The 25,928-nt window shown below is 37.3% G+C and overlaps 2 protein-coding genes across 13 annotated transcripts in view; one reads left to right on the top strand and one right to left on the bottom strand.

Moving 5' to 3' along the window:
- RELCH (RAB11 binding and LisH domain, coiled-coil and HEAT repeat containing) overlaps positions 1–8,804 on the bottom strand; it is a 123,101-nt gene extending 114,297 nt beyond the window's left edge. For 6 of the 9 annotated variants that reach the window (XR_001825316.2, XM_037738630.1, XM_017528858.2 and 3 more), the window contains exon 1: positions 8,022–8,804. Coding sequence is in view for 8 of the 9 variants with exons in the window: in XM_037738630.1 (XP_037594558.1) it covers positions 8,022–8,547 (526 nt within the window). In the remaining variant the exon portion in view is untranslated. The remainder of the gene's footprint in view (positions 1–8,021) is intronic. The other 3 variants (XM_017528859.1, XM_017528862.1, XM_017528860.2) reach the window with 2 other exon arrangements.
- Positions 8,805–8,964: 160 nt separating this feature from the next.
- Positions 8,965–25,928, top strand: part of PIGN (phosphatidylinositol glycan anchor biosynthesis class N) — a 141,903-nt gene continuing 124,939 nt past the window's right edge. Inside the window, exon 1 of one of the 4 annotated variants that reach the window (XM_017528853.2) lies at positions 8,965–9,023. The gene's annotated coding sequence lies outside the window, so the exon portion shown is untranslated. Of the gene's footprint in view, positions 9,207–25,928 lie in introns of all 4 variants that reach the window. The other 3 variants (XM_017528850.2, XM_017528852.2, XM_017528854.2) reach the window with 3 other exon arrangements.

Raw genomic sequence — 25,928 nt, 5'->3', positions numbered from 1 at the left:
AAAAAAAAAAAAAAAAAAGATTTTAAAAAGGAGGCAGATGATTTTGGAATGATGCAAGCTCACAAGCGAAGTTATTGCATTCAAAAATAAATGATTGCCTCCTGACTAGCTGCCTTATAAAAATTTGAAGCCATAGTAAAAGAAATCTATCACCAAAAAGCATGTCAGTCACCCTCTCCACTTGATCGCATTCCATCTCTATTGTGCAAAGAACTGGGCTCATCTTAAGAAATTACAGTCTGATTTTGATTAGAGTAATAATGCTTCAAGCAGAAAAAGCATTATTCCTGCTAAGTTACTATAACCTGCTCAATGTTATCAGTGTCATTCACGAATTTTATCTTGCAATGTAACTAGAAAGTAATTAGTTCTCCGGGCTCACCTGGCAAAAATACAGGGTACACACGCAGAGGGTGTGTATATTCCAGCAAGTAATATTCCATATAAAAGATATAATTGGTTCATCATGTAAATTTAGGACATTACAATGATGTTATAAGAATTTATCCAAAACTGAGATTTTTCTTAGAATATCTGTTAAAAGTAATTTTATTCAGTTAATAGAAACCGTATGGAAAACATTAAGCTTATAAAGCTATATGTCCTTCTCATATTTGAATGTTTTATAAATATGGATTATTCTTATAATCAAGAAAAAATATTAAACAGTATGAAGACTTCTTAAAGTGTGTTTAAAAGCACAACTATATTATAGATTAACTCGGGTCAACAGTTTTAGGGAAATAATTCACTCAATCTAAAATTATAAAGTTAATAATAGGATTACATTGTTCTTAAACGTCATTAAATAAAGGAAACCACTTTTTATTATACATTGTTATGAAGTATTCTGAATTTTCAGATCAGACACATATCAATCAAAATATATATAAAAACAAAAATAATGTTTTAGATAATCCATATTGTTTATATTATATACAATTATATAAAAGTATATACAATATATTATTTATTATATACAATATAAACAATATGGATTATCTAAAACATTAGATACTTGTTTATAATAAACCAACAACTGCTTACTGAGTATTATAAAATCACATTGAAGTAGTATCAGTCGACATGCTAAAATTGAATATACAGAGGACCTTTAAAAATAGGCAGTAGCCCCGTCCTAGAGAATATAATTTGTGTGATCAGAGCTAGTTGAAATCTTCAGAATACAGTACTGAGCACAGTTTTATACAAGTATTTTAAAACTATACTAAAGTTTGTCCTATAAATGTCTGCATGTTTATAGGAGGAATATTTAAGAAATATTTTTCTCCTTAATGATACCTTTATTAAAGTACAATTCCTGCCATCATAGACCTAATTGTAAAAGCCAAAACTACAAAATTTATAGGAGAAAATCTTTGCAACTCTAGGGTAAGCAAATATTTCTTAAAAGAACATACAGAACACAAATTATTAAAAAAAAATAAAGGCAACTGAATTTGATGAAATCAAAAATTTTGTTCACAAGATATATTGTTTTTCAGCTTTTTTTTTTTTTTTTTTTACTAACTTAAGCTATTGGGTTTTGTTTGCTTGTTTGTTTTGTGAGACAAGTCTTGCTCTTTCACCCAGGCTGTAGTGCAGTGGTATCATCATGGCTCATTGCAGCCTTGGCCTGCTGGACTCAAGCAATCCTCCTATCTCAGCCTCTCAAGTAGCTGGCCTATAGGCATATGCCATCATGCACTGCTAATTTTTGTATTTTTTTTGTGTGTGTAGCGATGGAGTTTTATCATGTTGCCCAGGCTGGTCTCAAACTCCTGGGTTCAAGCCATCTGCCCACCTCATCCTCCCAAAGTGCTGGGATTACAGGTATGAACCACTGTGCCTGGTCTGAGACACATCATTAAGAAAACATAAAGGCAAATCAGACAGGAAGAAAATATTTGCAAAATTCACATTTGATAATGGACATACAAAGAACTCTTACAACTCAATAATGAAACAAAACAAACATGTAAAAAAAATTTAAAAAGGGCAAGATAACATCCCTGAACATTGATGCAAAAATCCTCAATAAAATCCTGGCAAACCAAATCCAGCAGCACATCAAAAAGCTTATTCACTACAATCAAGTTGGCTTCATCCCTGAGTTGCAAGATTGGTTCAATATACACAAATCAGTAAATGTAATTCATCACATAAACAGAACTAAAGACAAAAAACACATGATTATCTCAATAGATGCAGAAAAGGCCTTTGATAAAATTCAACATTCCTTCATGTTAAAAACTCTCAATAAACTAGGTATCGAAAGAACATACCTCAAAATAATAAGAGATATGTATGACAAACCCACTGCCAGTATCATACCGAACGGGCAAAAGCTGGAAGCAATCCCCCTGAAAACCAGCACAAGACAAGGATGTCCTCTCTCACCCCTCCTATTCAGCCTAGGAAGTCCTGGACAGGGCAATCAGGCAAGAGAAAGAAATAGAGGTATTCACATAGGAGGCAAGGAAGTTAAATTGTCTTTGTTTACAGATGACATTATCCTATATCTAGAAAATCCCATCCTTTCAGCCCCAAATCTCTTTAAGCCGATAAGCAACTTCAGCAAAGTCTCAGTATACAAAATTAATGTGCAAAACTCATGAGCATTCCTATACACCAACAACAGACAAGCAGAGAGCCAAATCATGAATGAACTCCCATTCACAAATGCTACAAAGAGAATAAAATACCTAGGAATACAGCTAACAAAGGTGTGAAGGACCTCTTCCAGGAGAACTACTAACCACTGCTAAAGGAAATCAGAGAGAACACAATAAATGAATGCTCCTGGATAGGACGAATCAATATCATGAAAATGGCCATACTGGTCAAAGTAATTTATAGATTCAATACTATTCCCATTTAAGTACCACTGACATTCTTCATAGAATTAGAAAAAACTTTTAAAATTCATATGGAACCAAAAAAGAGCACATATAGCCAAGAAAATCCTAAGTAAAAAGAACAAAGTTGGAGGCATCATGCTACAAAAGGTTGCAATAACCAAAACAGCATGGTACTGGTACAAAAACAGACACAGACCAATGGAACAGATAAGAGAACTCAGAAATAAGACTGCATACCTAAAACCATCTGATCTTTGACAAACTTGACAAAAACAAGCAATGGGGAAAGGATACCCTATTTAATAAAATGCTCAGAGAACTGGCTGGCCATAAGCAGAAAATTGACACTGGACTCCTTCCTTACAACTTATACAAAAATTAACTCAAGATGGATCAAAAACCCAAAACTATGAAAACCATAAAAAAAAATATCTAGGAAATACCATTCAAGACATAGGGATGGGCAAAGATTTCATGCCAAAAATGTCAAAAGCAATTGCAACAAAAGCAAAAATTGACAAATCGGGTCTAATTAAACCTAACAGCTTCTGCACAGAAAAAGAAACTATCAGAGCGAACAGACAACCTACAGAATGGGAGAAAATTTTTGCAATCTATCCATCTGATAAAGGTCTAACATCCAGAGTCTACAAGGAATTTAAACAAATTTACAAGAACAAAAACAATCCCATTAAAAAGTGGGCAAAGGACACGAGTAGATATTTCTCAAAAGAAGACATTCATGTGGCTAAAAAGCATATGAAAAAAAGCTCAACATCATTGATCATTAGAGAAACCCAAATCAAAACCACAATGAAATACTATCTTATGCCAGTCAGAATGGTGACTATTAAAAAGTCAAGAAACAAACAGATGTTGGAGAGGTTGCAGAGAAGTAGGAATGCTTTTGCACTGTTTGTGGGACTGTAAATCAGTTAAACCACTGTGGAAGACAGTGTAGTGATTTCTCAAAGATCTAGAACCAGAAATACCATCTGACCCAGCAATTCCCATTACTGAGTATATGCCCAAAAGAATATAAATCATTCTATTATAAAGATACCTGCATGCATATTTTCAATACAGCACTACTCACAATAGCAAAGACATGGAATCAACCCAAATGCCCATCAATGATAGACTGGATAAAGAAAATGCGGTACATATACACCATAGAATACAATGTAGCCAGCCATATAAAGGAACAGGATCATGTCCTTCGCAAGCACATAGATAGAGCTGGAAGCCATTATCCTTAGCAAACCAACAAAGGAACTGAAGACTAAACACTGCGTGCTCTCATTTATAAGTAGGAGTTGAATGATGAGAACACATGGACATGGAGGGTGAGGGGGAGAGCATCAGGAAAAATAGCTAATGTATGCTGGGCATAACGCCTAGGTTGATCTGTGCAGCAAACCACTACGACACATTTACACGTTTACAATCTGCACACCCTACACATGTACCCTGGAACTTAAAATAAAAGTCGAAGGGGAAAAAAAAGGAAGCGAAAGATTGAATAGGCGTTTCCCAAAAAATATACTAAGCAAAAGTCATGGGAAAAGGAGCTCAGCATCATTGGTCATCAGGGAAACAGAAGTTAAAGCCACAGTGAGATACTGCTACATTCTCACTAAAATGACAGATTAAAAAGTCTGAAAATACCAAATGTTTAGGGGAGGTACAGAAACTGGAACTCTCATACATTGGTGGTGGAAATTTTAAATGGTCCATTTTGGAAAACAGTTTGGCAGTTTCTTATAAACATAAATGGGAGCTTTTTTTATAATAATACAAAACTGGAAAAAATGTAAATGTCTTAAAAAACACAAATGTTTTTATTCCCTCCCTTTTTAGAGATAAAACCAAAAAGAAATGATCTACTAATACACACAAAGACATGGATGACTCAAGCCTGTAATCCCAGCACTTTGGGAGGCCGAGGCGGGTGGATCACAAGGTCAAGAGATCGAGACCATCCTGGTCAACATGGTGAAACCCCGTCTCTACTAAAAATATAAAAATTAGCTGGGCATGGTGGCGCATGCCTGTAGTCCCAGCTACTCAGGAGGCTGAGGCAGGAGAATTGCTTGAACCCAGGAGACGGAGGTTGCGGTGAGCAGAGATAGCGCCATTGCACTCCAGCCTGGGTAACAAGAGCGAAACTCCGTCTCAAAAAACAAACAAACAAACAAACAAACAAACAAAAAAAACATGCTGAGCAAAAGAAGGCAGACACACAAAAAAATACGTTCTATGATTCCATTTATATGAAATTTTAGAACAGATAAAACTTATCTATAGAAGTAGTTCTTAATTGAGGAAATTATGCCCTCCCTTTCCCTGGGCCATGCTGAGACGTTTTTGGTTGCCATACTGGAGTGGCATGGGTATGGTGGTGGTTGCTACTGGTATCTGGTGGGTAGAGGTCAGGGATGCTGTTAAATGTTCTATAATACACAGGACAGCAGCCACAGCAAAGCATTACCAGGCCCAAAATGTTGCGAGTGCCCAGGTCCAGGTTGAGAAATTCTGTTCTAAGAGATCAGTAGTGGTCTAGACGGAAGTGAGGATATTGAATGAAAGAATTCTGGGGATAATAAAAATCTTCTGTATCTTATTTTATTTATTTATTTTTGAGACAGAGTCTTACTCTGTTGCCCAGGCTGAAGTGCAGCGGCATGATTGTGGCTCACTGTAACCTCTGCCTCCTAGGTTCAAGTGATTCTCCTGCCCCAGTGTCTCGTGTAGCTGGGAATACAGGCGCCCATCACCACGCCCAGCTAATTTTTGTATTTTTAGTAGAGAAGGGGTTTCACCATGTTGGCCAGGCTGGTCTCGAACTCCTGACTTTGTGATCTGCCCGCCTTGGCCTCTCAAAGTGCTGGGATTACAGACATGAGTCACTGTGCCCAGTCAATGTTCTCTATTTTAATTGTGGTAGTGACTGATTTGTCAAAACTCACCACTCTGCACACACTTCAGATGTGTAAATTTTACTGTATGCAAAATTTACTTCCAAGTTGATACTAAAAAATATAGTGCCTGTCAAATGACATAAGACTATGTTAAACACTTTGCTTTTTAAAATACATGCACAGAAAAGACAGGAAAGGCAAATACCATTAAAGACAGGAAAAGCAAATACCATTGGTGGGATTAGAAATAATTTTGAATTTTTTGCCCTGTTGTTCATTTACTTAGTATTAACCAAAAATTTAATAACCTTATGTGTACACACACACACACACACACACACACACACACACACGCACACACATAAACACATCCAGTACCTAAAACAGGTACAAATAAATGAGGAGAATAGAAAAGCACAGGTGCACATGAATATTTAATTTTGATATTTGATCGTGAGACTTATTTCAAGAAACTATAAAAATGTATAATGCAAAGGCACTTAGAAGTAAATTTTTATTCTAAAACACTGCTAAACTATTTAATGAGCTCAATTATAAATATAATTCTTTCAATACAAAAAGTTTGTAAGGAGGAATTTTCACTAGAAACAATGCTATAAAGCCCTAATAAGGCAGGGCAAAAAGGTTAAGAAATTCTTTAAAAGTAAAGGAATAAAGTTACCAAGTAAGGAATAATCCATTTCACTGTATTAATATGGTTGAAACCATAGCAGATACAATTCAGTTATGATCATCAACAGGCCAGGGACTGAGCAAAGTGTGAGGAATTTATTATAAAAATGTCTCTGAGGAACTGACCAATGGAGAAAAATGGTATTGTCAACAAATCAAATACAAACGGGCTAAAAGCTATGACGGAGGTTTGAAAGTGGTACAATGAAAGATGCCAAGCAACTACCTACGCCTGGAGGAAGCATTTACAAAGGTGACATCAGAGCTAGAGCTTGTCTGGTGAAAAATCATCAGATAATTTAGAAATTTTAAAAATAACACAAAACCCAAAAAACACCACCAGCATCACATAACAATTTTGTTACACTGCGGTCACATTTTATAGTCTTAAAGGTCAGCAATGAGAAAATCTTTTCCTGAAAAAGATTATCCTACATATTGAGTAAGGAAATAATAAGTACTGAGAAAATCCCATATCCAAGGGGGAGATACATTTAAGATTCACCTTGATAGAAAATGTACTCCCTGCGCTTCCACTATGTCTGTTTGGCAATTTAAGTATCTGGCACTATTCAAAAGCATAGTGACCAAACAAAATCAGTTAGGCTGCAGTTAAAGAATTCTATATAAATACATGTTAATATAGAATTAATACACAGCTTCATACTAAAAAATCTCTATACGTTAGTAAGGGAATATTTAAGATGCCTCCCAAAAGGGAGACGCTGGGAATCCTAAAGTACAGTACATCTTTGACAATAAGTTTTCAAGCCATAAGAGATGCTTATAAATATATGGGGCAAACAATTACTCAATTCTGCTAAAAATGATTCCAACAAGGTAAAAAGGTCAATTTCTATCTAATGCGGAGAGAAAAGCCTGTAAACTGGTGGGATGGTGAGAGACTGCTGGTAGAACCTGTCTGCCTTGCTCCTTGGATTTCCTGTAATTTTGAACCTTACTGAAATTAAGGCATTGAAACTGAATTTCAACAAGTTTATTTAAACAGAACAAATTCTGTGCAGCAGAAAATCCAATTTTGGCGGTGAAAAAGTCGTCGCAAAGACAAAGGGCCTTCAGTACATCTGACTTTTTGGAGACAGCAGCAATATGTCCTATTCTTTCTCTCCCTGACTCAGACTGAAAGAACTACTGCAGGCAATTCAGGTAACACTATTTCCTGGTAGTGTGATTCAGGTAATTGGAGAAAAAGGAAAAATGCTTAAAGCAATAAACTAGTTTAAAAGGGAGTCTTGTGGAGTCCTGTAATAACCAGTGAATTAGAAACTCTTGATATTTTATAGATATTGACTACAGCGGAGCCGGGAGCAAGTGCAACAGCAGGCAAAGGTTGGAGGCAGGCAGAGAGAACAGTCACTGTCTGATCCTTTTGCTTCCACCGCAAAAGAGCGCCCCCACCCCAATACTCTCGTTTCCTAAAATGTCCCTATCCTCAGGACCCACCCAGAAATACCCTCTCCCCCCCACAGTAACTCCTTACAATCCCAACAACCCCGCCAGAGTGTGACAAGCTGCGTCCACTTACTGAGCTGTCCCCCGCCCGACGTTGTACTCGGTTCCCGACCTCCAGCACCTCCAACGCCTGCTGCTCCAGGGACCCCTGGAGCCCCTATCCCCGGAGGGGTCCCACTTTGCCTCTCGAAGTTGCCTGGATTGGAGAAGTAGTCGCGCAGCCGAGGCAGCTCGCGGCCGCTCTCTAACAGCTCTGTATGCAGCTCCAGGGCGGTCAGCAAGTATTGATCGCGCAACAGCTGAGCCGCGATTGCATCAATTGACAATCTGGCTGGGGTCTCCCCGGCGCCCCCCAGGGCCACCACAGCCGCCGACGCCTCCCCAGGGAGCCCTGGCCGCGCAGTGCTTCCTGAGGCCACTGGATCCTGTGGTGACAACGAGCCCGCAGAGCCAGGATCTAAGCCACTCCCGGCACCCAGCCGAAGTACTGCCCGCCGTTCCTCTGTCGCCGCTACCTCGTCATCGTCCTCGTCCGAATCGCTGAGAAATGGATTCACTCCGCCACCACTGCCACTACCTCCAGGCGCCATTGCCGCCATCTTATCCTGTCAGGAGTGTGGGCGCCTCCCTTACTGGCTCCGACAGGCCGCAGCCCGAATCCCCTGTGCCTCAGGGGACACAGTGCACCTCCACAGCCCCGGCCTGACCACGTCCTGCCTGCCGACTTAGAGACCAGGAGTAGGCTCCGAGGCAGGAGGTCCGGATGCAGCTGCAACTGATGCCTCAGCCTCTCCTGCACCAGCAGCCCGGCTCTGCAGGCGTCTTCCTGGTCTCCAGTCTCGCGATAACTGGAGCGTGCCCTGCTCCTCTCCCCACCAGCTCCGCCCCAGCCCCGCCCCAGCCCGCTTCAGCTCCGCCCATTCCCGGCTCCAAATAGCAAAGATTGAAGGCCCCGCTCTCCGCTCAAAAGCAAAACCCCACCCATAACTCATCCATGATTGGTCAGAGAAGGAAGGCGTGGAGAGGACTGACGGGGGACTGGCCGGAGAATTATCGCGAGAGCATCAGCGACCGGGTAGGTGTTGGGGGCGTTCCGGGGTTGAGGGGCGGTTGTAGTGGTGGCTTAGGTATACCCTCCCAGCTGTCGCTTCAGTGGGTAGAGGGGACCCCTGCCCAAGGGCTTTCCTGGAGCTGGGTCCTGCCTTCGCGCTGAGGAGCCCTCGTTTTCGAGATCAGGCCTGACCAGGATAAGCTCCAGGTAAAGTTCAGGGACCAGTGCGCGGAGGGTGTCGGCGCCCGCGAACGCGCTGTTTCCCTTAGTGCGCTGCACGTTTTCTCGCTGTTTGCTGCCAGTGGTGACATTTTGTCCCCACGGATAACAAGTGCCCAGGCCTGTAGTCAGAATTTGACTTCCCTTCTTTTCCCTTCTCTGCCACGTGCTTGCACACATGGGAGGCCTAGCGACAGCCTGACTTCTTGCAGCTGTGGAGCGCGTCTTCCCGTCCCGGAGTTGGTCCTGTCTGTGGGTGGGACAGGGGCTGGAGAGGCTAAACGGAAAAGGGAACCCTGAAGTTGGCATTTGCCTGGATCTGGAAAACAAACTGTTAGGTGCTCAATAAACGCTTAGGATTTTAATACACGATTTACACAACAGGGACCCTTCAAAACATCAAATGTTGTCTCACCAGTAAACAGATAAGTGAACTTAAGCCTGGAGTGTTTGATATAAAATCAACTCCACGCCAGGAGTGGTGGCTCACGCTTGTAATCCCAGCACTTTGGGAGGCCGACGGGCGGATCACGAGGTCAGGATTTCGAGACCAGCCTGACCAACATGGTGAAACCCCGTCTCTACTAAAAATACAAAAATTAGCCGGGCGTGGTGGCGCGCACCTGTAATCCCAGCTACTCCGGAGGCTGAGGCAGGAGAATTGCTCGAATCCGGGAGATGGAGGCTGCAGTGAGCCGAGGTCGCGCCACTGCACTCCAACCTGGCCGACAGAGCGAGACTCTCTCTCAAAAAGAGAAAAAAAAAATCAACTCCCCTAATAAGGAGTCGATCATTTCTCTTATGTCCCAAACTATTCTTTATCCACTGTCTCCTGCAACATTTCTGACTCGTTCATTCAGGGCTAGAATCAAGGTTTTGGAACTTTACTGTTTTAAAAATTGAATGCTTCAGAGAGTTTTGATTTCCTTTATGAAGTGTTAGCATATAAAGCATGTATCCTAAGTTTAGATCAACGTTCATCTTTTATGTTATTCCTTGATTATGATCTGAAAACATGAAGGATTTTCCAGTCAATGCGATTAAACTGCTATTTCTTATAACTCCTATTTTTTTTCACCCACGAATGGCCACTTCTGCAGATTTTAGATTTCCTTTCTTAGTGTACAGTTTCCAGTAAGCGCCAAAATACATAGCAGCAGTAATAGGACTAATCAGGTAAGTGACATATTACATTCAGTGTGTAGTAAACATTCCACAGTAAAGTATCTCCCTTTAGCTCCATGGAAAAATTAAAATAGAGCATCCTTACATAAACTTAGGTCAGGTTATTGGTTTACCTGTAAAGATATGCCAACAGTTAAGAGTAGGCTTTAATTTCAGTTTACCCAGGCTCAATAAAGTAAAATTCTCATTTGAATGGGACTTTGGGTTTTTTAAATTTTATTTTTGCTAGAAGTTTTTTTTAAAAAATAGTACCAAGAATTTAAAGTATTTTTTATAGGACATTAGTTCCCGACATTTTAATGATAAATATGTGTCTGTGCCATGTATTAAAGAAAAACATGGGGAAAAAATCCCCCACATCGAATCAAAATGGCAAATACTGTATCCTGTTAGAGATTTCTTAGCAAAAGGGATTGCTGATCCGTATTTTAGTTGGGTTTCCCAGAAAGATTAAAATGGAACCAGTTGCTGGAATGTAGGAATGAAGTATTAGTGAATGGCACGGGAAGGGCATGATCAGAAATAGATTGTTTATATATAATATTTCCATCTCTGTGATTGGGAAATTTAGAAATCTCCTGCATTTAGAATTCCTGAAGAGGATTATGCTTATCAGATAGGAAAGCTTAAGTTCAGATCCCAATTCTACTGGTTATTTATTGTGAGACCTTGAAAAAGTTACCGAACTTCTCAGCTTCATCTATCAAAGGGGATAGGGAAAGTACACAGAATTGTGAATGTTCTTGTCCCGGTGCCTGGTACCTGCTACACAATAAATGTTACTGTGGTCAGTTATTAATTAATGAAAATATATGTTGAGAACATTTGACAGGTTTTTAAAAATAAAACTAATGTCAATTTTTTTTGGCAGTGCAAGCCCAAAAAAGCAATTAAGTCAGTAAGGCTGGAAGGGAGTACCTTATTTAGGGTCTCATTTCTAAAGCACAAGTTGAAAATAGATTTAAAATATTTCCTTAGAGAGTCGCAAGAACTTGCATGTAGAGTTCTTCCTATACAAATCTGTAGTTTTCTACTTCTGTTTCTGCTTCCTATCCTATAACCATGAATTTGTGTGTTTGATCTTGTGTGTTTGAACACTTTTGTGTTATGGGCTTACACCCCATAACAAATCAACTGCCCAGTCTTCCCAGTACGTACTCCACAATACAGAGGTTTGGTTATAAATGAATAATGTATAAGAAGTAGCACACACTGGAATATAAATAATTGCCGATCACTACTTATACCAATGTATTTCTAATAGTGTTGGGGAATTTCCGTTCTGCTTAGTATAATTTTCATTAATCTAGGCCTTTAAAACTAATGTTTCATCTGACTAATGATAGTTATTAAAGGTTGTGCCTTAGCAATGAAGATGTAAAAGATGGCTTTTTTCAAAGCACGTCAATCATTTTAGTATTTAAAAAATTATTCTAGGCTTTAATAGTGTTAAAAGAATGACAAGTAACTTTCTGAATGCAAGTTTTGATTGATTTGCGCTTTTAGTAATATCTCATATGTTACTGTTTTTCAATGTGTGGTGAACAGCCACAGATAGAAACTAGATAACTTTTATTGGTACATAAATATATCTTTTAATAATTTTAATAGTTATGTGTTTATTTTGGAGGTATTTCTTTTTCAGTAAATCTGAATAAATTGTGATTTTCTTTAAAGAGAACTATTAAGTAATAATATTGTTTAGTATTAAGCAATTAAACTAATTAAAATAAGTAGTGTGTGAATGCTTATGTTTTGCAATCACTGCAATTTTATTTACATTAATAGTAAATTACTTTAGCATAAAAGGTTTAGGTTTTTTTTGTTTGTTTTTAAGTATTTTGAATGTTCACATTTTGTTCTGGAGGAACAAAAAACAGAAGTAGGACATCCTCTAGTGGTTATAGTGCATATTGCATTTAACCTTGAAATGATAATTCTAAATAATTTCTTCAGCAAACATTTGAGTCCTTACTAAGTGGATAGGACTATGATGAGTGTTGGAGATGCCCGTCCTGCTGTCATGGAATTGTGGTGAAGTAACAGAGACAGATATTAATACAAATAGTCATAGACAGAGCTATGTAATCACAAACGGAACTAAAAGTTTTCATTTCTGACTTAATCTGCATAGTCCCTGAGGAAGTGATACATGAAATGGAATGTTAGGAGAGAGTGGAAGATAGCTTGCAAGTGCATTCTGCAGAGAGGAATTGAACCTATGAAGGTTTTATAGAGCAGGACACTTGAGAAAATAAAATCAGGGGCCAGAAATGTAAGATATTACAAAGTAAAGGGGAGTGCTATGAGACAGGGTTAGAAAGGAAGGCAGAGGCTGGTCTATAAAAGACCTTCTTAGTCACATTAAGGATTTTATTCTTGATTAGTATGTGAAAAGGCACTGGAGAGTTTTATGCAAAGGGTCAGATGTTCAGATTTGCATTTTGAAAAAAGGAAAACAATTAATACTCTGGCTGTATGGCAAGAAACGGATCAGAGAAGGGTCAGCGTATTAAGGGGAGACCTATTCCTGCCTTGTAGGAGTTCGCGTAAGACATGGTCTACATCTTAAACTACAAAGGTGTCAGTAGAGATTAAGACAAATAAATAGATTCAAAAAACACAAACTGGACAATTGTTGGATTAAATAGAGGGGAAGAATAGGATGTGAAGAATGACACCTGTTTCTCAGACTTACATACTTTGTGGGAAGGTGGTGCGACCTCCTGAGATAGTGAGCACTAAGGATTTAGGAGGCAGTAGACAAGGCTCATGAGAAATATTATGAGTTTGGTTTTAAACCTACTCAGTTTGAGTGTCTTTGAAATGTCCATGTAGATTTATGAAGGCAGGACTTACATATGTGGATTTGGAGCTATAATTAGTTGAGACTTTTGCATATAGGTGATAACTGAAGCCATGAATATGATGAAACATGCCAGGATAGAAAGTATACAGTGAGAAGAAAAGATAGCTGAAGACCAAGTTTTGAGTAACTCCAAAATTCAGTGACCAGATAGAGACTGTTCTACATTGGTCAGGGCTGTAGGTGAAAAGCAAAAGCAGTAATGGTCACAGAGGCCAAGTGATGAGAGCCTATTAAAAAGGAGAAGACAGCCAGGCATGGTGGCCCACACCTGTAATCCCAGCACTCTGGGAGGCTGAGGCTGGTGGATCACCTGAGGTCAGGAGTTCAAGACCAGCCTTGCCAACATGGTGAAACCCCGTCTCTACTAAAAATATAAAATTAACTGGGCATGGTGGTGCGTGCATATAATCCCAGCTACTTGGGAGGCTGTGGCAGGAGAATTGCTTGAACCCAGGAGGTGGAGGTTGTAGTGAGCCGAGATCACACCACTGTGCTCCAGCCTGGGTAATAGATAGGGCGAGACTCCATAGAAAAAAAACAAATAAATGAAACTAAAAAGGAGAAGGCAACTGGGCCCAGTGGCTCACACCTGTAATCCCAGCACTTTAGGAGGCCGAGTGAGTAGATGGCTTGAGCCCAGGTGTTCAAGACCAGCCTGAGCAACATGACAAGACCTCATCTCTACAAAAAATTACAAAAATTATGAATGTGGTGAACATGCACCTGTAATCTCAGCTACTTGGGAAGCTGAGGTGGGAGGATCGCTTAGGCCCAGGAAGCTTAGGCTGCTTAGAGGCTGAGACAGGAGAATTACTTAAACCCGGGAGGCAGAGGTTGCAGTGACCTGAGATAGGGCTGTTGCACTTCAGCCTGGGTGATAGAGCGAGACTCTGTCTCAGAAAAAAAAAAAAAAGGAAAATGGAGACTAAAAAATAGCTATTAGATTTTACACTGTTAACTGTCTTCACTTTCCTGTGAGGTAATGAAAATATAGTTTAGGTTGTTTGAGATTTAGGTGGTCAGGAAAAAAAAGAAGTCACACTCACTCTTTTCAAGAAGTTTGACTGTGTTGGGGAGAAAAGGACAATAGATGTTTTAGGTTTTTTATTAATACTGATATTTGTGAGATGTATCATTTTCAGAAATATAGTATTTCATTATGAATAAACAGTTTATCTGTTCCCTATGGTTAGATATTGTTTCTAATTTTTTATTATTACAAAAAGCAAAAGCCAAGATTTGAATGTAAAGGTTTTTTAAACCTGTTTCTTTCTGATGTGTAATTTTATCTTAGTAAATTCTAAACTAGTAGCAGACTAATACTTGTCAGCTTGTTAAAAGCATAATCTGATCTCTGTCTCACCCCATATACAAATAATTATTTTTATCTCAGAGGACACAACCGACACAAATAAATGCTAAATAATGAAAGGTAAAAAGCAAAAATCTAAAACTATTAGAAGACTAAATGTGACATTAGAACTAGGGAATTTTTCTTCTATAGTATGAGACACAAACAACTCACCCCAGAAAGGATGAATGTTCGATGAATTTTACTGTGTTAAAGTTGAAAACTTCATTTTAACAAAAGTCCCTATGAACAAAATTTATATATAACTGTGTATATCTAGCTATATATAAACATATACACACATATAATTTTAATGTACAAGTTGAAGTAAAGGCCAACAACCCTAACCCTCTGATCAAAGCATATTAATAGGCAATTGAAAGGAAGGGAGACCCAACTGGCCAATAAAAACATGAAAAAATGTTCATACTCAATACATATTCAGATAACAGGATGCTGATTTTTCCTGTTCAAACTGGCTTAAGGTAAATATGACAGTATCAAGCAATTGTGGGGATTTAGAGATCTAGAAGTTTTCCTACATTGCTGTAGGGTATCTAAATTATTATGGACACTTTGCCAGTAAAGTTGTAAAGTTGAAAATTTTGTTTATTAGAGAAATTCCACTTATAGAGATGGCTTTCAATCTTATTTGTCCGTAGAATAATTTGAAATTAAACTTTCACTGCAGGTTATATACATGCAAGAATATAGATGTATGAACATACAGGAAAAAATTAAAGCACACTTTTTCAAAATAATCGTGTACTACTTCTGAAGTACTTTGTGATGTGATATATTCTCTAGTTTATCCTATCCTATTGTACTGTATTTTATTTCATAAAAAAAAAAAAAGGAAGGCTAATTGCAGTCCACCAAATTATTTTGTTGTGGGTCACTACAATTTGTAAAAATTCCAAAAATCTCCAACTTTACCATAAGAGAGCAGCTTAAATGCCATATTATTTGTAATCATGACAAACTGCAAGCAATGTTGATCAGCAGGATAAAGTTGAAATAAATTGTAGTAGAGTCATATAATAGAATATATGTCTTGCATGTTTGAGATCATTTATAAGGCTTTTTTGGTAGTACCGATTAGAATAAGCTTATAAAAGAAATAATGGCTTTGCATCTATACTGGTAAAAATTAATTTACAAGTAAGGTGGGGAAAACAGTATTGGAAAGGCTGACGATTATAATATTAATGTAATCTTGTAGAATGATACAGGCTTTTATTTATTTATGTATTTATTTTGAGACAGTGTCTTACTTTGTCACCCATGCTGGCGTGCAATGGCACGATCTTGGCTCACTGGCAGTCTTGATCTCCGGGGTTCAAGCAATCCTCCTGCCTCAGCCCCACAAGTAGCTGGGACTACAGGCATGCACCACTATGCCTGGCTAATTTTTAAAATATTTTTTATAGAGATGGAGTTTCACCATATTGCCCAAGGTGGTCTCAAACTCCTAAGCTCAAGTGATCCACCTGCATCAGCCTTATAAAGTGCTAGGATTACAGGTGTGAGCCACCAGGCGTGTTCGACAGATGGCTTTTAATTGCACAATTGAGTGGGTTTAAAATATATATTCTTCATATAGAAGAACATCAATTTATGTAGATGCCTCATGCTCTCAAGAGGTGGAGTGTAACTCCACGCTCTGTAAGTGTTGGCTTCACATAGTTCTTTCCTGCCAAAGAGTATAGTATAAAATGGGGAAACAAGGTGAACTTTATGGTGGAGAAACCTAACAAACCGCCTCAGCCAAGTGATCAAGTTTCATATTAACAGTTTGGTAAGTCATGTAGACAGTACCTTTGATATGATGTGAAGAAAATGGTACTTTATGTGTGTATGTATGTTTCCTCTTCTGAACCCATAACCCCAGTCTAAACATGAGAAAAACATCAGATAAATCCCAATAGCAAGATATTATACAAAATCTCTGATCAGTACTCCTCAAAACTCACAAGGTCATCAAAACAAGCAAAGTCTGAGAAATTATCACAGCCAAGAGAAACCTGAGGAGACATAGTGACTAGCTGTCCTGTGGCATCCTGGTTGAGTTTCTGGAACAGAAAAAGGGTATGAGATATAGAGAAAGGATTTTGAACTCAAGTGGGCATGAATCATCTAAAGAACTAACAAACTCTATTCTACTTGCCATGAGAAAATTTGCAAATTAGTTCTTATATGGGATTTTGTAAAGTCACATATAGTTTACAATTAACAATGACATAAATTATGATGAAAAATGTATACCATAGAATAATAAGCGAATGAACTAGTGCTAATTATATGGTTTAATAATTTATTTGATAATCTTGTGTGCAGGCCCCAACCACTATCTTATAGTTTTTCTTTTTCTTCTTCTTTTTTTTAAAGTGGGTCTCACCGTGTTCCCAGGCTAGCCTTGAACCCCTAGGCTCTAGCAATCCTCCTATCTCACCCTCCTAAGTAGTTGGGACTACCAGCTCTGTCTTAAGTTTTGGCTGGTTTTACTTCACATCACAGGTCTGTGTATTTTTAGTCAATGTTGTAAGTGGTTAAGGACACAATCTCTAGGTGACATTACAGAAAATGGCAGAGTAGGGTGGTTTATTAACGGGTTAGTTTTTCCCGAAACAAACATAAGGGGGCAAAGTGATAGGATCAGCTCTTTTGGGATTCTAAAATCTGGTCTGACATTTATGGCAACCAGGAGACTGCATAATGAAAAAGAGGGCAGCTGAATTTCAGTAAGAGTGTGCTGGGCATTTAATTCACTGGACTACTATCCTCATTCACCATTGTGGCAATAGCAGCAGCTGTGGGGACTATGGCCCACATTCCTGGTGTGACTTGCTTGTATTTAGTATGGACTTTGTTCTTAAAATACTGTGGCTGTGCATTTTGACCTGTCTAGTGATTTCCTGAGTGACCAATGTAGAGGCTGAATTTTGTCCCAACCTTATCCCCCCCCCAAAATTTACATGTAACGCATGCCCAGGAAAAACCTGAGAGGTCGTTAGGCTTCTGCCCTTGGCAGATCTGTGAGCTCTAGACAAGCAGAAGGTGAAGGCTAAGACAGAAGTGTGGCCAAGCGTAGTGAGAGAGTACTTCAGCTGAGAGCCAGACTACAAAAACTTGGGAGAGTACTATTTGTTTTAGTTTTAGGCAGTTAAGGAAATCTAAATCTGCCATTAGCTGATCACTAATATGACAAAACAGAGACTTTAATGACCATAAATAAAAGGAATAAAGTCTTCGTAAAAATAGTTTGGAAAAGTTACAAAAAAAAGGCTGAACCCCTCAAAAATCAAAAGAAAATGCTGGAATTCTAGAATCTAATTTCCAGAATTACTGCATCATAATATTCAAAATGCAAATTTCAACAGAAAGTTACAAAAAAGCTTACAAAGACTCAGGAAAGGATGGCCTAGTCACAGAAAAAATAAATAAATGGATGGAAGCCACCGCTGAGGAAGTCCTGACCTTGGACTTAGTAGACAAAGATGTTAATCATCTGTTTTAAATATGTCAAAATGCTATGGCAAACCATAGACGAAGAACTAAAGGAAGTCAGGAAAGTAATGTATGAACAAGATAAGAACATCAATAAAGAGATAGAAATTATTAAAATGAACCAAATAGAAATACTGGAGCTTAACAGTACAGTAATTGAAACAAACTGTTCACAAGAGAAATTCAGCAGCAAATTTGAACTGGTAGAAGAAAGAATCAGTGACCTTGGAGATGGGGCAATTGCAATTATAGGAGCAGAAAGAAAAGGGAATGGAGAAAAGTGAACAAAGCCATATGGACACCATCTTTAATTCATAAGCTTTTTAGTATGATTTATTCCAATGTGAACATTAAATCATTTATAGTCTATAAGTTTAGCAAATGTTTGACAAGAACAAAGGTTACCTAAAATCAGAGCTAGCCATAAAACTTATAGTGGTTTATAGCTATAACAGTATACATTTTAAGTATAGATTCAGGCTTCATTTTTTTCTTTTTTTACTTTGTATTTAAAAATAATTTTTAGATCCATGGAAAAGCTGCAAAAACAGTACAGAGTTCCAGCACACCCTTTACTCAATTTCACCTAATGTAAACATCTTATGTAAACATAGTACAATGACCAAAACCAGTACATTAATATTTGTATAATACTATTAACTACAGATCTTAGTTGAAGTTATCTAGTTTTTCCACTATTGTCTGTTTTCTCATCCACTTTCCCTTGTTGTGTTTAGGTAAGTTTCTTTAATCTTCTCCATTCTTTTACAGAATACTTGTCCACTATTTTGTAGACTGTCTCAATTTGGGCTTATCTGATATATTACCATTAATAGATTGAGATTATGCTTTTTTAACAAGCCAAGACTACCATGTTTTGCCTTTCTCTGTGCATCCGATCAGGGTTACGTGATGTTAGTGTGTCTTACTGTCGGTTATGTTAACCATGACCACTTGGCTAAATGGTGTCTTTTCTCCATTGTTAGTATTTCACCCTTTGTAAGGAATAAATATTTAGACAAGATTCTTTACGACTCCAAATGCCCTGTTTCCCTGAAACTTTGATCCATTGATTTTTGCATTTATCAATGGATCTTGGTGGCAATAATTACTGTCGTGTTTGCCTAGTTGTAATTTTATATCTCTCTCATTCCTACTACCTGTATTAATTGAAATTCTTCTGTAAAAAAGAGATATGGGATTCTAAACTCATTAATATCTCATTGTGTTCGGGTAGAGATAAAGATAATAAGTCATTACTCGATGAAGCTGTTCTCTCTAACACAATGTTAGAGAAAATTATCAATTAGCAACTGTATTCTCACTTGATTTTCCTTTCTGGAATTTTAGATACTATTTTATAGCCTATTGATATATATAATTATTTAATATATCTCATATTAAAGTTATTTAAAAATAAAAATTGCCTGAAACTTCTTGTTCATTTTTTACACCTTTTCTTTATCTGAAATTTGAGACAATAGAGCCTATACTTCCTGATTGGAAAGATTAATTAGCTAATGATGGTTCCTAAGATACCTAGGGGGAATTTTACAAGCTTTCAAGGACTTTTTATTAGCTCTCTTCCTGCTGTCTTCCCAAAAATAAATAAAATTTCTCTTTGACTTGATGTTGCATTAACTGCACTTTTCAGCGAACTGGGGGAAAATAAATAAAGTTCAAATATAAACTCATTCCACCAATGAATCATAAAGTCACACCATTAGGTGGGGGTGAGTGTGAGTGAACAGAAAGGCAGCCATTGCCTTCATTCTAGCTTATATTCTTATCTGAGGATACATATTAGAAACATACATTTTGGGTGTGGTGGTTTACACCTGTAATCCCGGCACTTTGGAGACCAAGGTGGGAGGTGATAGGATGCCATCATGAGGCGGGAGAGGGATGCAGGGCCATGAAGGTAGTGGAAGAAGATAGGGTATTATTCTTGGAACAATGGAAAGCCGCTCACAGACTTTAAGAAGGGAAAAGATGTAATCTAATTTGCATTGAAAGGGAAAAAAGTGGAAATTTTATGGGGAATGGATTGAAGACCTTTAATCTGAGTTTTGGGATCAGTACCTGTGTATAAAATTCTTGAAGAATAATTAGAATGAAGTATATGAAATTTACTACACTTTGTAGAGTGAAATATATTATTAGAGGAAGGGAGAAACTTAGTTTTCTGCAGTTTGGTAGGGAAGCCATTTGTAAGTTGTTGAAGACGTCCAGGTGAATAAAATGGATTTATGTGATGGCAGTGAATGTGGAGAAGTAAAAACGAGTTCTTTTGAAAGCAGAATTCACATGGACACTGAGAAATAGTAAATGTATAACGTTTATGTCTTTTGTATTTAGTAGTAATGAACACTGCAAGTCTGTAATCAAGAAATTATGATATTAATTTGATTAGTGGAGTTGTTTTCAGAGCCTCTTAAAAGTTTTTTTTGGGGGGGAGGGGATTGAATTGCATAACTGTTTAAAAATGGTCTCATTGTCTCATAGCCATGATTTTTATAGGAACTAAGTAACTTGCATAGGACATTCAATTTTTTGTTCAGCTAGTTGCTACATGTTTTTTAAAAATATTGTGAGTACTTACCTAAAGCACTTTTAAAAATAATGCATTAGCGTTAACTGATTTAATAAAATAATAATGTTGGGAATTTAATAGGATCAGAAAAAATATGAATAATATAAGCTTCCGTTGCATAATGCAATGGTTAAGAGTAAATGCATCTATGATGGTACTTAAGTCTTTATAATTGTTTACTCGTTCAACTTACCTAATTAGATTTTATTGCTGCATATTAAATAACAGTATGAGCCAAGACCTCACTTCATGTCTCTGGCCTTCAGCTTCTTTTGTAAAATCAAAGTCTGACTCAATTGCCTTTGCTTCCTAATATATCATTTCTTAATATGGGCAACAAACATTTACTAAGGAGCTATTAATGGGTCAGTCACAGGTGGAAGAATGTTGTGAATATAGAAGTGACTGGGACTGTGTCTAAAAGATCATATAATTTACTATGGAAAACTGAAAAAGCAAATAATTACAGCAATGAACTAAGAGCTACTATGGAAGTGTTTCTAAGGTAGACAATGGGAAGATGAGAAATGATCAGTTTTAGTAGTGAAATTGTGGAAGGCATTTTAGCTTTTGCAGCCTATTTGTTGCTGTTCCTTGTGTTCCAATTGAAAAGGATGAAGGGAGAGAATTAATTAAGAGGTTGAATTGCTGGAATTTAGTGACCATATGACTATTCCTGTTTCATAATGTTTAGTTTGTCTTTGTGAAATAAAACTGAAGTGTTATCATTTACTGGGTACCAAGTGTTGGGCTAGGTATTTGATGTATGTTTATTCTAATCCTCACAACCATTTTTGTAGTAAATTGGTATTATCTGCATTTTACAGGTAAGAAATACAAAGTTCAGGTAATTTTATTAATGTACCTAATGCCAGAATTTGCTAAGGACATGATATCCAAGCCCATCCAAAATTGACACCACGGCCAGGTGCGGTGGCCTACACATGTAATCCCAGCACTTTTTGGGAGGCTGAGATGAGAGGATTACTTCGGCCCAGGAGTTCAAGACCAACCTGGGTGACATAGTGAGACTGGTCTCTACAAAAAATAAAATAAAATTAGCCAGGTGTAGTTGTACACCCTGTAATCCCAGCTACTTGGGATCGAGTCGTCTGAGCCTCAGAAGTTGTGCTGCTGTACTCTAGCCTGGGTGGCAGAGTGAGACCACTGTCTTAAAAATAAATAAATAAACTAACAAAATAAACACCAAGTTGCCTTTTAAAACTTTGTAGACCACAGCCTGATAAATGGCTGAATAGAGTTACTGTCAAAATCCTTGTTATTTACAGAGTTTATTTGCATGATTTGGATCACCAATAAGAAGTCCCAATCTTAATTACCAATTCGGCAGGAAAATATATCATTGTCTTTTCTATTGCTTTCTTCAGAATAATGTAAAGTCAACGATTTACAGTTAGATTTAAAAAATATGAGTTGGGTTGCTTCACAATCTAGTTATTTTTACTACTGCTAATATTTTATGTTTGTATGGTATCATTGGGGAGTCTACTTATTTCCCATGATACTTCTTGTTTTGTTTTGTTTTGTTTAGTTTTGAGACAGAGTCTCCTTCTGTTGCCCAAGCTAGAGTGCAGTGGCTCCATCTTGGCTCACTGCAGCCTCTGCCTCCTAGGTTCAAGTGATTCTCCTTCCTTAGCCTCCTGTGTAGCTGGGACTACAGGCACGCGTCTCCATGCTCGGCTAATTTTTGTATTTTTAGTAGACATGGGATTTCACCATATTGGCCAGGATGGTCTTGATCTCCTGACCTTGTGATCTGCCCGCCTTGGCCTCCCAAAGTGCTGGGATTACAGGCGTGAGCCACTGCGCCAGCCTATTTCCCACAATACTATAATGGAGTAGGGCTGATGGTATCCTTTTTTATGGATAAGGAAACGGTAACAGTGACTTTACTAGAATCCCACTCTTATGTAACAGAGCTATATTTTTATGTTGGCTATTACAACTTTAAGATGGTCAAAGTTCCCAAATAAAATGTTTTGTTACTTCAATAAACGTTGGAAAATGTATGATTTAGTAACTCTGATACTTAGCAAAGCTGTGCAGTGGCAGATGGGACAAGAAAGAACATAAGCCCAGGGAGTTATTTGTAAATGCAAATGCATGTTTACAAATACATCTTAATGTACTTAACTTATAAGCACATTGAGAAGAGTACAAAGATTTATTTCCATGATAAAGAGGAGGTGTTTAAATCAAAATGAACATCTGTGAATCTAAATATTCCATATGTACTTTAGCTCTGGTTAGAGTTTAAGATCTAACTGAAAGGAATTAGGTACTTGAAAATGATTTATTTTGAACAACTAAATGTGGTACTTGACCCTAGACTGGGTCCTGGACTGCAGGATGGAAAAAAAGGATAACAGGTAAATATTATGGACGATTTTAGTCAATGAATTTGAAAATTTAGATGAAATGGACAAATGGATAAATTCCTTAAAAACTACGAAAGCTTACTCAAGGAGTGGTAGATAATCTGAGAGAGAGAGTGTGTGTGTGTGTGTGTGTGTGTGTGTGTATCTATACCTGTATATATGAAGACCTTATATTTTTAGTTAAAAACCTTCCCACAAAGAAAACCCTAAGCCAATTGTTTCGTTGGTGAATTTTGTTACTCAATAAAGGAAGAAATAATACAGATTTTATACAAAATCTTCCAAAAAGTACAAGAAAGTACAGTAAGTATTTCCCAACTCATTGTCTGATACCAAAACCAGAGAAAGATACAAGAAAGGGAAATTATCATCTTATATCTTTCATAAACTTTGCTGTAAAAAAATGGAAAAATTTTAACTAAGACCAACAATATGTAGAAAGAATAATACTAAATGACTAAGTGGGGTTTATTCTGGGAATGTAAGATGCATTTAACATTTGAAATTTGATCAATGTCATTTATCACATTAACAGGCCAAAATAGAAAAATCAGATGGTCATAATTATCTCAGTAGATGCAACAAAAAGCATTTGACAAAATCCAACATCCATTCATGATTTAAAGGTGTCAGCATATTAGGAGTAAAAGGAAACTTCCTCAGCCTAACTGAGGGAATCTACAAAAACCTGGAAAAGTGACAGCTTTCATCCTAATATTGGAAACAAGGCAAGGATTTCTGCTGTAACCACTTCTATTCAACATCATACTGAAGATCCTAGATAATACAAAATGCATAAGATGTAAATAAAATACATAAAGATTGACAAGAAGTACAACTGTCATTATTCATAGGTAGCATAATTATTTTTTTCTATGTTAAAGGATGTAAAGTGAAAAGCATATACACAGAAGCCACCATAACAGTTGATCGATGTTGCAGGGTACAGGGTCAATATAGAAAAATCAATGTTGATTTAAGAATTAACAAGGAGAAATTGGTGTAAAAAATAGCAGTACAATAGTACCAAAAATGAAATTTGTAAAGATGGGCTTTAAAAATGATGTACAAGACCTATCCATTTGAAACTGCATATCCTTTACTCTTTAATTAGGGAAATTAAAGAAGATCTAAATAAACAGAGAGTTATACTGTATTCCTGGACAGAGAGACTAAATATTGTTATCAGTTCTTCCCCAATTGGTCTGTTTATTTAACTCTGTTCCAAACAGAATGTCATCATGCTTTTTTAGAGATATTGACATTTCTTCTGCAGCCTCCTTACCTCTCTCAGCCTTCATAGAATTGAAGAGAGGTAGGGTCTTACTCTAAATTAGGCTTTGGCTTGAGGAAATGTGGCTGGTTTGATTTTCTAAACAGACCACTCACATTTTCTTCATGTCAGCAATAAAACTGTTTCACTTTATTATCATTCATGTAGTCAGTGGAGTAGCACTTTTAATATTCTTCAAGAACTTTTCCTTTGCATTTACAAACTGAATAACTGGAACAGGAGGCCTAGCTTTCAGCCTGTCTTGGCTTTCGAAATGCCTTCTTCACTAAGCTTCATCATCTGTAACTTGAGAGACATGGGACTCTTTCTTTCACTTGAGCGCTTACGAGGCCATTGTAGGGTTATTAATTGGCCTAATTTCAATTTAGTTGTGCTTTGGAATAGCAGGGTCCAAGAAGAGGGAGAGAGATGGGGGATGACCAGTTGGTGGAACAGTTGGAACACACACAACATTTATTAAGTTTGCTGTTTTATATGTAATTGTTTCAAAACAATTATAATCATAACATCAAAGATCACTGATCATAGATCAACTTAACTGATAGTAGTAATGAAAAAGTTTGAAATAGTTGCAAGAATTATAAAATATGACACAGAGACATGAAGTAAGCAGATATTGTTGGAAAAATGGCACCGATATACTTACTTAAAGCTAGGTTGCCTCAAACTATCAATTTGTAAAAATAAATCTGCAAAGAGCAATGAAGCACAATAAAATGTGGTATGCCTGCGTCTAGAATATATGAAAAACCCTTATGATTCCATAACAAGAAGACAATCTAATTAAAAAATTAAATCCATACAAATGATAGGTGAGTAAGCCTATGGAAACATACTCAATAACATTAATCATTAGGGAAATTATATTAAAATCACAACAAGTTACCACTACACACCCACTTCAGATAAAGTTTAAAAGATTGACAATGCCAGGTATTGCTGACGATTAGAGCCACTGAAACTCTCATATGCTGCTGGTAGGAACGTAAAAAGGTACAACAATTTGGAAAACAATGAATTTGTCAGTTTCTGAAAAAGTTAAACATGGCTGGGCACAGTGGCTCACACCTGTAATCCCAGCAACTTTGGGAGAGTTTTATAAGATGAAAAGTTCTGGAGATTGGTTGTATAACACTGAATATATTTAACACTACCGAAGTCTGTACTTTAAAATGTCTAAAATGGTAAATGTAATGTGAATTTTTTAACAATTAAAAAAAAATCCCCAAACCCAAAATGTTTTATGTTCTAGGAACAGTATTATGTCTCAGTCCTGGGCAAAATGAGATAAGATATAGCCTTATGGAGACCTGTAACTTTAAACACAGATGTTCCTTAAAAGGTAATCTTTTTGAACAGATGACGATAAACCTGGAGGGTAAATTTAGAATATAGATATTTTTGCATTTCTTCTTCTTCATATTCTGAGGGAATTTTAAGTAGTTGGCCCAACAAAATGCTCTTGAAGCAAAATCAGAAACAAAAAATCCCATGTTCTATAAAGGTAACTAA

The sequence above is a fragment of the Cebus imitator genome, unplaced genomic scaffold, assembly GCF_001604975.1.
Source record: "Cebus imitator isolate Cc_AM_T3 unplaced genomic scaffold, Cebus_imitator-1.0 Scaffold55, whole genome shotgun sequence".
Classification (NCBI taxonomy): Eukaryota; Metazoa; Chordata; class Mammalia; order Primates; family Cebidae; genus Cebus; species Cebus imitator.
Note: the sequence above shows the minus strand (reverse complement) of the source record. Positions and strands in the feature narration are given on the sequence as shown.